The sequence below is a fragment of the Pristis pectinata genome, chromosome 5 (genome assembly GCF_009764475.1).
Source record: "Pristis pectinata isolate sPriPec2 chromosome 5, sPriPec2.1.pri, whole genome shotgun sequence".
In the NCBI taxonomy this organism is placed as follows: Eukaryota; Metazoa; Chordata; class Chondrichthyes; order Rhinopristiformes; family Pristidae; genus Pristis; species Pristis pectinata.
The window spans coordinates 77733279-77746481 of NC_067409.1; the positions used below are offsets into that span (position 1 = coordinate 77733279).

The following is a 13203-nucleotide window of genomic DNA, read 5'->3' on the forward strand; positions in this document are numbered from 1 at the left end:
ATCCCGGTGCATGTGACAATAATAAACCAATTACCACTTACTTTGACTTGTTCCAGGACCTGTTTTCCCATTCTCCATTATCCCAGCACTTGGACCCACACTGGCTGCTACATGGACAATCGTCCTGGTATAAATCATCTTTATTTCCAGGTCACCTCCACCATCGCCCAGCCTCACCCCAATCCACACCGTTCACTCCCCACCCATCCTATCCCCACCCCCTCAACCAACTCCCCCTCACCACACCCCACTCCACCCCTATTCTCCTACCTCAACCCACTCCTCACACTCCCCAACCCCACTCCCCTGCTCACCATGCCCCACCCCTCCACCTCACCCCATCTCCCCTGCTCATCCCCAATGACCCCACTCTACCTATTCCCCCAGCCACCCACTCCTCCAACCCCACTCCCCCACCTCACCCTACTACCCCCTTCTCACCAAACACCCCCACTCCCCCACTCAACACCCCACCCCACTCTCCCCACCTCACCCGCTCCCAGCTACCACTCAGTCCATTAGTTCTGTGTCTCCTCCAGCTCTCCCAGCCTTACAGACCCCTGTCTCCTCCATGCCTGACCTCCTCCGTTCTCCTCTTTATCTCCCTCACTAGCAATTTTTTTTGCCACGAAACCCAGAGATCTATTGTGAATACTTCCTAATAGCCAACTTGTGCAGATTCTTCAAGCACCCCTCACTCCTGTGACCATGTACTATTGATACATGAGTGGTATTGTGATGAGTTATTTGCTCCTGAACTCGTGTGCAGACCTCACAACTCAATGGTACACTTCGGCTCAGTGCACTTATGGAGAGATGGGCAATTAGTTTGATATTTAACTCCACAAGGTGGCAGTCAGTGCAAATGGTGAATGTCATTTCATTTTCAAGCAGAGTCAAGTGAACAGAAGACTTACTCTGTACACCTAGTCCATAATCGTCAAATATACTCTACTCTTTATGGTGACAAATCTATCTGAGTTTTAGTCCCAAATGAGATGGCACTGATAAATTTATATACTTGCCACAGTGGCATAGCTGGTAGAGCTGCTACCTCACAGCTCCAGTGACCTGGGTTCAATCTCAATCTCCACTGCTGTCTATGTGGGGTTTTCTCTGTGACTGCATGGGTTTCCCTCCAGTGTTCTGGTTTCCACCCACATCCAAAGGTTAATTGTCCACTGTGGATTATCCCTAGTGTGTAGGTGGATGGTGGAATCTGGGTGGGATAGGGGAATTGATGGGAATGTGGGGAAATAGTGGGTGAATAGGATTGCTTAATGGACTTGCTGGGCCAAATTACCTCCTTCTCTGTCAAAAGGAAATATGGCAATTTGGAAATCACTAGCTGCAGAACTAGTGTCCTGACTTGAGCCTTGAAGATGGTGAAATGGGTTCTGTGAAGTAAGAAGAAACAAAAGATGCTGGAATCCAGATGAAAAATACTATAATGCTGGAGAAACTCAGCAGGCAAGGCAGGCGGTCAACGTTTCGGGTCAGGACCCTCCTTCAGGGCAGTAAAGAGTTGTGTCTCTTGCTGCCTGATTCATATAATTCTCTGATGATCACCTAGATGATTCTAATGAGAAAAATGGGACCCAATGCCAAGGGGAAATGGGGAGACCTCCACTTGATGCAGATGGTCATTGCCAAGCTCTCATCTGGTACAGCAGTAACTTGTCACTTCGCTCAGAGGTGGTGATCTCTGGAATTCTCTACCCAAGAGGGTTGTGGAGCCTAGATCATTGGGGGTATTTAAAGAGGAAGATGCATAAATTTTGGAACGATTGGGGAATTCAGGGTTGTGGGAAACTGGCACAGAAGAGTAAGTGAGGCCTGAAGTAGATCAGCCATGATCTATTTGAATGGCAGGGCAGGATTGAGGGGCCAGGTGGCCTACTCTTGTTCTTATTTCCTTATATTCTTGTGTTCTTGGCATTCCAGAGCATGGCATTCAGATCGTTTGTGCCCTGAGTTAGTGGAGTGGGCTCATAGAGGCTGAGGGGAGGACTTTTATTTCTGGTGAGTTTGTGAAAAAGGTGTAGGCCATTCAGCCTGAGCTCCCTCTCCCACTCTGAGCTCCAGATGCTGCCTGACCTGCTGAGTTCCTCCAGTACTTTATGTGTTTCCCCAATTTAGTATTGTGTTGGTTATCAAAAAGAGAATGGAAATATAGTCAACACTGGAGACTATTCATATTATGATCTGCCTTATCTGGATTTTTCTAGTAAGTGTCAGTGTGATATGTGCTAATAACTTCACCAGGCAATGTGCACTATTGAGATGAATTTTTCACCCATTTTGCTTTGTTTGAGAGATAAATTCTCTCTGGGTTATTTGGGATGACCAGTGAACACACATATAAGGTAACTGACCAAGGAACCATAGGCAAATTCTACACATGGTAAGTTGCGATCTGGAATGAGCTGCCTGAAAATGTGGTGGACGTAACTTCAGTACCATCTCCCCAATAGAGAAGCAAAATTACATGGGTATGGGGAAAAACAGTAATCTTAGCAAGAAGTCTGCTTCTTTCTCTACAGATGATGCCTGACCTGCTAAGTACCTCTAGAATGTTGTGTTTTCAACTCAATAGACCAGTACTGATTGGATAGTTGTACCAGAGAGTCAGCAGAGACAGACTGAAAGGCTTTCCTCTCTGCTGCGTCATTCTGTTTGTCTAAATCCAAGACGTTCATCCAGGACCAGGATCCTTAGGTTAAATAAATCCTTAGGTTTAATTATTATATATATTATGTATACCAAGAAATCCATCCCCTGTCAGTAATGCTAACCATGCTCTATAGCAGCAGCTGTACATGCTACTCCATTTCTGAAATTAGTTTGTATTGTCTCCATTTAATTTCAAAAGGGGAGTAGATTGTACATTTACATAGGCAGTAGTAAGGAGGACAAAATGCATATTTAAATTTTTATTTTAAAAATGCCATTAAGGTAAACAAGAAGTTTCCTGCTTTTACTTCCAAAAGACAAGGGAACAAAATCAAATTTTAATCGGCTTACTTAATTATACATTATTTGAGTAGCTGCAACCCCTCTCTAGCCACTGTTCCTGTTCATTCATCGATGATGTAGTCCTCAGGTTACGGTCAATTTGATATTCCGCAGATAACCCTGCATCATAACATTAGAATCCTGATCTCACACAGTCACTGCTGAAACGTAACACTCAGTCTCCCAACTACATGTGCAGTATGGCTGGTGGAGAGATTGTGGCCTACAGGATAGGTATTTTCAACCTGTAACTGGAGCAATATCCGTAAATGCACATGATGATTGTCATATCCTGCGGAAGATACCTTGCTTCTAAATTCTAAAAGCTGAAGCACTGCATCTGCCGTAGATGTAACTTCAAAGACTAATCCCCATTGCACCAGGCACTCGCTATGTTTGTTTGGCTTTTGTTTTACCTGTTGGGCCAAATTACAGCTGTGGGATGCCAGAAAGCAAATAAAAAAGGAAGAATACTTTAACTAGAGTTGCTGTATGTACAATGTATACCCTGATAATCAATCTCAGAAATGTGCAAATAAAAAAACAAATAATACCAGTGTGATTTCAAAATTAAAAAGGGAACAGGAAATTCAGTAGTTAAAACATTTCGATTGACTCTAAATAAATTAACACAGAATAAAGTGATTGCTGTGGAGCATGAATAACTTTGGTAAAAAAAAAATTGAATAAAATGACTCTCTTGTTGATTTGTTTGCTTGCTCTTTGGATGGTGAGACATCATGCATACTGTAGTTTGAGGATAGTTTCTGCCTGGTTCAGGATGTGCTGTCCTGGATCGCTGCCATTTGCTACCATGCCACAGTGTTCAGCTCAGGGCAGACATTGGAGCTAGCACCAGTCTGAGTAGTCCCTAATACTGTGGTGTGTCGCAGAGTTTTGCTTTCAGAAGGCAGTGCTAACTGCATTTCCTCGTCTTCCTGCAAGCCGCACTATTTCCTGAGGGACTTTATCCAGCTGCTCATAAGCCAGGCGACCTTCTTCCCCTAGGAATGGAAGGAACATGGAATGTGAGAACGGCTGACTGATAATTGGGCTATGGTAAGGGTGCATGCACATCTTCAATATATCCAGCACTATATCAGTTCTTAGGCAGGTGGGCAGATCATAGAGTGACAGAAGTTAATTCCAACAGAAGAAGCCATCAGTTGGAGCATTGACCACATTACCTCAGCTGAATGCAGCTTTCCTGCAAATCTGAGTCTGAACAGAACTTGGGTCACTTTCAGTGTGATCCAAGTCTTCCAGACAGTGTACCCACCACCTCATTCTCTGAGATGGCTGCACCTTGCCTGTCATGTCTCTCCCAAACCAGCCATGCCACTGCCCCAGGTTATGATAGCGAAGTGACGTTTAGTCTGCCACCGCTGGGGTTGTCCCTGAGAGAAGAAAACAGCTTTACAGAAACATGAAGGCTGAGTTCCAACAAAAAATACCTAAGTAACCATTGATAGGTGGAAAGGTCACAGGGGGTCCAAGAAGTACCTGGTAACTATGACACATATAAATTCGTCCATACTGTCAAGGCCATCAACAACTTAAACATACAAGAGCCCACTTCACTAACAGGCATGAATCAAGGAAAGCCCATCAAGCACAGCAAGCCCAGCTGAAAACATCATTCTCTTGGACAGCAGTGATCCTCGTTCTTGGGTACACTTCTGAGATAAGGATTACCCACAGCAGGTCCCTAAATTGGACTGGAGAGATGCCATCAGTGCTCCATATCCATGGGCAGACTAAGCAAACCAATATCAGCACCCTCTCCCAGACCAACATTCCCAGCACTGAGGCCCTAATTACACTCAGTTGGATGGGTGTGACATTGGGAGAGAATATTAGTGTACCTGACTCCTAGCTCAACTGGATGGTCTCCCATGTATTCATTTCAACAACTGAGTAATCAGGTGGGCTGATAATCCCTTGCAATGACCTCTGGGCCAATGCTCTGTTGGTTCTGCTAGCAAAGAGGACTGTAAAATCTGGCCTTAATTGATAGTCTAACCATTCCTAAATGTTGAACACAGAGCCTTGTAGACTGACTGTACTCACCAAGTGAGAGGAGCGATTCAGCAGCTGCTTGTCGCAGAACCTCTCTCGTTGATTGGCACAGACCCACCAGGACATCAATACTTTCACAAGCCTGGAGAGAAGGATGGATTACATTGAATTCATCAAATATGCATTGGTAAATATCCAGCTACAACACAAGTGACATTGTTATATCCAATAAATGACACTTCAAGGAACACACATTTGGTAGCACTTTCAAACACCAAAATCCCATTCATTTGGGAAATTTCCTCCCTAACACAATCAGTTCTCCTGATTGTTTAAGATTCTCTTTTAAATTTCTAAACAGCAGGCCCATAGGCATCCTGCTGATCTCCCCTTCTGTAGACTGCCATTGGACTCTACTTCATCCGGACAACATGCTTTCTACCATTTAACATGAGTTCTTGTTGTTATGGGTACAGAGCTGCCAAATGTAGGTTCATCTTAGACAAAAGAATTACTAAACAGCAGCCAACATACTAAGGCACAGCAAATACAAACAATGGCAGAAAGAGTTGGAGAAGCCCTTGTTTGCTTTAAGTCCAGCAGGGTAGATCAGGTTAAAGTCTCTCACATAGAATCATGGACATTGACAAAGAGACCAGCAACCTGCTAGATGTGACTCAGCTCTTTACAAGAACAATCCAAAGCTAATTCCATTACAGTACACCATTCTCAAAGCCTTAACTTTATTTCCATTGCAATATTTCTCTAATCATCCACAGAAAGAAAACACCATCTGTCAGAATATACCTTGTTGAAAAGAATTCCATTCTCCAAAATTCCTCTCAACAAGGACATTCCTCTTCACATCACTTACTTGGCAAAAAAATACATGAATGATACCTAGCCACCTACTAACAAGTAGTTGAAATAAACCAACAAAACTCTTTGCTTAAATCTCTGTAAGATTTTAAAATGTTGCAAAAGCATGGGGACAGTGAGGGAAGGTGAAATGAATAATTCCAGATCTGAATTATGCATAAAATCCAGAACACGCTTTTGAACATTTTCACTATAGTGGATTTAATAGAAGCAGTACTTACATTGATGCATTTCAGTGCCGCACAAGCTGCCCTCTGGAGTTTGACATTGGGTTGGATGATAGCCTTGGTGTAATAAAGCAAAGCCTATGAAAGAAAGATAAATGATCTTTCAAATATGCACTTAATGACCCAGATTTTAACGTCAGCTGCAAAGTGAAGGTGTTTGCCATTGATCTGGCAGAAAATTACCCACAAAGATTGAACAAGCTGTACAGACATACATCCCCATTTCCGACATCACTTGTTGTCGGGCGTCAGCTCAATGAGATCCCAAGAATTCAGCAACTGTGAAGTTGTTAACCAACTAAGCAAATTGAAGAATTCCCACAGACAGGAAGGATAAAGCACACTTCATCAATTTTTTTTAACAGTTTACAAAGCACAGAATAAATACTGGGACATATACATGTGATTAAGGTTGAAGCTAACATATCATAATAAAATGTTTTCAAAAATAATAGCCCACAATTGTGGCCAGAGGAAGCTGACCAATATAAACAGAATATTTCTGAATGCTTCTGATGCATTTAATCAATATTAAAAATTATAAAAATTACTTTAAAAGTTACAATAAGTTTTGACATTTATGGCACATACTAACAGTTTTGTGTTTTTTTGATGCTATGTTTAAAGTTCCAACAAAGGCTCAGCGTTAGTGCTCTTTCTTCTGAGTAAGGAGGCTCTGAGTTTGTGTCCTCATTCTGGAACTTGAGTATAAAATGTAGCCTGTCACTTCAATACAGTACTGAGGAAATGCTGAATTGTCTTAGGTGGCATACTTTGAATGAGATGTTAAGGCTAGACTGCATCTGCTCTCTCAGGTGGATTACAAATTCCAGTTGGTCTAATTATTGAATTGTCCTCCTATGTGTCCTGGCCACTTCAGTTTTCTACTTTACTGAACAGGATAACCGATTTGAAAAACACTATGATGCTGGAGGAACTCAGCAGGCCAGGCAGCATCCATGGAGAAAAACAGGTGGTCAACATTTTGAGTCAGGACCCTTCCTCAAGACTGAAGATAGGAAAGGGAGAAGCTCAATATATGAGGAGGGAAAAGCAGAGCAGTGATAGGTGGACAAAAGAGGGGAGGTGGGGTGGGCACAAGGTGGTGATAGGTAGATGCAGGTAAGAGATAATGATAGGCTGGTGCAGGGGAGAAGGGGAGAGCAGATCCACCAGGGGGCCTCCACCAGGGGAGGCCGAGGACTGACATATCAGTGATAGTGCGGGAGGGGGAGTTGAAGTGACCGGCAACGGGGAGATACAGATCGTGGTTACAGACAGAGTGCAGGTGTTCTGCGAAACGGTCACATAATCTGCATTTGGTCTCACCAATGTAGAGGAGGCCACACTTGGAGCACCGAATGCAGTAGATGTCATTAAGGATAACCAATTTGTATCTAATTAAATGGTGTAGCTTCACATGCATGGAAAGAAAGTTGTGACTAACAAAGGAATTCAGACCTACTTGCACAGAAAGAAACAAGTCAACAACCTTGTTCCTCTCCACACAGATGTATCCTGACTTGCTGAGTATTTTTAGCACTTTTGATTTTATTTCAGATTTCTAACATTTGTAGCAATTTAGTTTTGAGACTAACCAACCTGACTTCATTTGAAAACTATACTTTTTTTAGGCAACAGTTTGACACTTAATTATTCTGGTGTAGAATCAAGAGGTGGAGGAAAGTCATGTTTAACTCGTTAGCTCATCAATTGCTTGAGAAACTAGTCAGAAAAATCAGCTTGTGAGCAGATAGAGAATCTGACTGCTCTCCCCAGACAAAACATTGAATAGTCGTTGGACTGAGTGGGGAAGAATTGTTTCCAATGGCATGAGGGTCAGGAATCAGAGGGCACAGAATTAATGCAATTCGTAGAAGAACCACATGGATCACTTGAAGCAATAACTTACACAGTTAGGAGCAAAGGAAGTGGATCTTCAAATATGAATAGATAAAAAGGAAACCAGAGTTGTGGGGAAATGGCAGTGACAGGATTAATACCTAGTTCTTAGAAAGAGCTGGCAGAGATATGTTGAACTGAAAGTCTACCTGTGTTGTTGGATTCTTCAGTTTCTTGAGGCAAGACAAATAGGTCAGCTTTGAAGAACTCTCTGCCGAGAGCCTCATCATCCAGATTAAAACTAATGGCCTGAACAGCACATGCACATTATCATGACATCCAAATTATATTGTCAATGAGGTTATAGGTAAAGTTAACAACAAATCCAGTGCTACCAGCTTAATGCTAGCTTGAAGATAATTTGAGGAGTGAATTGTGACATAAATGCAGATATCATGTCTGAGCACTTTGTTGCTCACTACTTCCCATAGATCATACTGTTGGCACTACAGTAAAACTTCAATAGCCTGGCACACTCAGGACTGGTGGTGTCGGACAGCAACTTTTCTGGACTATTGGATGTTATTCCATTAATGAGCCAACAAAATTTTAAATTCATTTTTTTTAGATGTTACACAGTATTACAATAAATTTCCCAGTGAACCAGTAAGTGTAAAGGGAGTGTGGGAAAAAGAACCCCGGACAACTTAAAGAGAGAGCAGAAACTGGGGCCTCAGCAAGTCAGAAGGGAGCTCAGGAACAGGGGCCATGACGAGTCAGAACGAAGTACAGGAATCATGGTCCGGTAAGTTGGAAGGGAGGGCAGGAACCAGGGCCCCAGTGAATCAAAAGGGAGAGCAGCAAACACTACCTGGTGAGTCAGAGGTTGGACGATGGGGATTTCTGAATGGTTGAATAGCGAATTATCAGAGTTTTACTCTACTTATTCATTCAAGTTCCAAGCACTCACGCAAATATAGGTGTGCTGAAGAAATAGCTGATGGTTAATTAATGCATCATAGATGAAATTTGATTGCAAGTGGATAATACTCATAACAGTGACTATAAAGTGAACTGGGCAATGAAGAAATTAAGTATTTCTCAATAATACACCAAAGTTTGTACCTTTTTTCTGAAGGTGTTGTCCATTGAAGCTGTGGCAAGGTAGGAAGTGGTGGCATGCACCAGGTCACTGTTAGCTTCCAGCAGAAGGAAAGCTATCACCTTTAATGTCTCCTCTAAAGGTTGAAGGTTCTGGGCTGGTTGCTCTTTCAACATTTCTAACTTCCTTTCCGGCTGCAAGGACCGAAGATTCTGCAGCATTGAGACTGGGTTTGAGAACAAAGAAACACCTTTTAATTGCTTGCCTTCATCACAATTCAAAGCTTGGAGAAACAGTTACATGTAATAAAGAGAGACCTTGCATTTATTGCACACCTTCAGGGTGTCTCAACAGTGTTTAACAGTTAACTAAATATTTAGAAACATAGTCACTGTAACATAAGAAACATGGAAACATAGAACATAGAACACTACAGCACAGTACAGGCCCACAATGTTGTGCCAACATTTTATCCTGCTCTAAGATCTATCTAACCCTTCCCTCCCACATAGCCACCTATTTTTCTATGATTCATGTGTCTATCTCAGAGTCTCTTGAATGTCCCTAATGTACCTGCCCCCACAACCTCTGCAGGCAGTGCGTTCCACGCACCCAACACTCTCTGTGTAAAAAAACTTACCCCTGACATCCCCCTTATACCTTTCTCCAATCACCTGAAAATTATGTCCCCTCGTGTCAGCCATTGTTGCCCTGGGAAAAAGTCTCTGACTGTCCACTTGATCTATGCCTCTTATCATCTTGTACACCTCTATCAAGTCACCTCTCATCCTCCTTCACACCAAAGAGAAAAGCCCCAGCTCACTCAATCTATCCTCATAAGACATGCACTCCAATCCAGGCAACATCTTGGTAAATCTCCTCTGCACCCTCTCTAAAGCTTCCATTTCTTTCCTATAATGAGGCGACCAGAATGGAACTCAATACTCCAAGTGTGGTCTGACCAGAGTTCTATAGAGCTGCAACATAACCTTGCGGCTCTTGAACTCAATACCCCGACTAATAAAGACCAGTTTGCAAACATGAGATCTCAAAAATGCCAGAGTAATAGCTGGCTAATTTCAGTGATGCTAGCTGAAGGATAAATGCTAAACCCTGGGTAAAAGCCTCTCAAACACTAGAAGTTTTGTATCACCACATGGATGTCAATGGTGTTTTATGTATAGAATATGCTCACACGACAAATGTTTAGAACTGATAACACTATGAATGTACAGACTGAACAATGCTATGAATGTAAAGAAAGTCATGCACTGTTTTTTATTGTATTTCTTGTATATATTTTTATGAATAAAATTTATTTTAAAATAAAAAAAACTGCCAACCAGAAGTAAAACTCTGCTCTTCTTCAAATAGTTTCAGTGGGTCCATTATATACACTGAGAGGAGGGACACAGCTTTAGTTTTATGGTACAATCAAATGACTGCACCTCTTCTCACTCAGCATTGCACTATGTTCTCAGGCCAGGCCAGGCCAGGCCAGACCAAGACAGGCCAGTCTTGCTCAGGCCAGACTCCAGTCTCTGGAGTGAGGCAGGAACCAGCCACCTCCCAATGTAAGAGCATTGCCATTGACCCATTTTCACCTGTCGCTAATTCTCAATGAATCACCTACTGTCATGAAATGTTAAATCTAGTGACAGCATTCCCAGACTTGTAGGACTGTCCACTGAGCTTAACAAGAGATGTATGTAAGAGTAGCAGCAATTCACGTTTGCTGTCTACATGGTGAACTCTCTTCAGTGGAGAACTGAGCCTTCCTTGTCACTCCAGGTATGTATTAAAGATCCAGAACACTTCTTGAAATTGGTAATCGGTTTATCATTGTCACATGTACTAAGATATAGTGAAACGGTTTTGTTTGCGTGCCATCCAGACAGATCATTCCATACAAAAGTACATCAAGTTAGTACAAAAGAAAAACAGAATGCAGAATATAGTGTTACAGTTACAGAGAAAGTGCAGGGCAGATAGACAAATAAAGTGCAAGGGCCATGACAAGGTAGATTGGGAATCAAGAGATCATTTTCATCATATAAAAGGTCCAACTGTTATGTTGGATTCCTGATGACACTAACAAAATTAACTGGCTGGTCACCTCATTAGTTTTTGTGGGCTCTTATTTGTTGCTGTGTTATCACAGAGATTACTAATCAAAAGTAATGAGTGGGCCGAATGATGGGATGTCCTGTGTATGTGGAAGGTGCTGTACAAGTTCTTCCTTTTATCCCAGAGTGGGGATTAACAACAGGACACAAACGGAGGGATAATAGGCTTGATGGCATAAAGGAGACTTGAAAATGCTGGAAAGAAATCAAGGAGGTGCTTTATTAAGAGGGTGTTGGGGGTCAGAAATCTGCCTTGCACATTGTCCAATTCACTCTACACTGGGGAGTGTGTAAGACAAACAACCAAGCGGAGTAGCATGTTCTATATACAGAGCACCATTGCCATCCATGTGGATTAAAATTTTCTCTGATAAAGCAGATTTAATGAATTAGTACTCTTGGGACACACCTTCCTGTAAACGAAGCCATATCTTTAGGGTAGCAAGCCTCACTTGATTTTCCATCTGATGACGATTTGCACATGCATGGAATCTGCCCGATCATATTCAGTATGTTATGTAGAAAATCATTACAGAGACATTTAAATCATGCAAGCATGCAAGGTATTGGGATAAGAAAGGGATGTCAAAAAGAACAGTAATAGAATATGAATGAGAAGCAGCAGCAGCATGACGTTGATGGTAAAACCACAGATCTGATACTTGAAAGAAGCTGATTGCTGCGGTTCATAGGATATTCATGCAGGGAAACAATAAACTAAAAATCATATTATACCTTCACTCGCCAGCCGCGTCAGGTGACTTCTGAGGTCAGATGTGTTGAGACTCGTCAGGTAGTTGGAAAACTGCCAGATGGTTATCACCTCGTCTACATTGGGGCCAGGTAACAGCTCAGGTTTATCCAGCATCTGATTCATGAGTATTTGAAAGACTGGGTAACAGAAATACTAAAATCAGCATGATTAGGCTTAATTACAAGAATCTTTACATGCATCTTAAAATACTTTTCCTATACCTCATTAGAAGCTAGGATTGCCACTTGATGCAGTCAGTAGCAATCACTCTGGTTCTTTCTGTACTGTTAAATACGGAGTTGTCACCTGATGATTTCGCAGAGTGCAATTCCACTTGCAAATCTTCAGATAATGAACTAAACTGTACCACAAACAACAAGGCTTGTCCAAGATCCAATCTTGAGCTAATAGATACCATGCATATTTTATGTGTGGTACTAAAGTCTGAAACCATCTCCAGAGAGTCCAATCAACTCTGCCCAAAATTCAGTGAGGTTGCCATTGTTGAATTCCCCCACCATCAACATCCCAAAAAACTCACCTAGTCCAGCTACTTAAGTGTCCTGAAAGGTTAATTCCCCTTCAATCTCCACTAATGCTGTCTAACATGCTGAATGTTTTATCTTTAAACTTCTTCATTCACGCACGATCATTTCCTTAACAGGCAGGTAAAAGTCTAACCAGAAGAGCGGACATTTGCTGTACCTGTTTCGCAATGACTTGGACTTGTCTTGTCCACATTTTCGCCAAACTGGATTCTTATTTGTTTCATCAGTCTGTCCACGGGCACATAAAATGCATTTCCTGTGGTGGAACTCCCTAACCAGCTGGACTGCAATGCCTGATGTCTCTGTAGGAGTGGAGGAACTGTAGGAGAAGGATTAAGTAATACAGGTCAGTATGAAAGTGGAAACATGATAAAATAAGAAGCAAGCTCAAGGACACAGAAGGACACGAGGAAAATAGGAGCGGGGTAGGCCAACTGGCCCTTCAAGCCTGTCCCCCATTCAGTGTGATCATGGCTGATCTGCCGCAGGCCTCATCTCCTCTTCTGTGACAGTTCCCTATTGCCCTCAGTTCCATGAATTATCAAAAAAATTATCTTCTTCCTCTTTAAATACCCCCAGTGACTCAGCTGCCACAACCTTCTGAGGTAGAGAAATCCAGAGATTCACCACATTCTGCAAGAAGAAATTCCTGAGCACTTCAGTTTGAAATGAATGGCCCCAAATCTTGTAA

General features: G+C 42.3%; 1 protein-coding gene across 3 annotated transcripts in view; it reads right to left on the minus strand.

Moving 5' to 3' along the window:
* Positions 1 to 2920: 2920 nt before the first annotated feature.
* ripor2 (RHO family interacting cell polarization regulator 2) overlaps positions 2921 to 13203 on the minus strand; it is a 76546-nt gene continuing 66263 nt past the window's right edge. For all 3 annotated transcript variants that reach the window (XM_052016875.1, XM_052016873.1, XM_052016874.1), the window contains exons 17-22: positions 12670 to 12831; positions 11946 to 12101; positions 9108 to 9310; positions 6135 to 6218; positions 5086 to 5176; positions 2921 to 4019 (exon numbers count right to left, since the gene is read on the minus strand). In XM_052016875.1, coding sequence (XP_051872835.1) covers positions 3919 to 4019; positions 5086 to 5176; positions 6135 to 6218; positions 9108 to 9310; positions 11946 to 12101; positions 12670 to 12831 — 797 coding nt within the window. In that variant the 3' untranslated portion in view covers positions 2921 to 3918. The remainder of the gene's footprint in view (positions 4020 to 5085; positions 5177 to 6134; positions 6219 to 9107; positions 9311 to 11945; positions 12102 to 12669; positions 12832 to 13203) is intronic.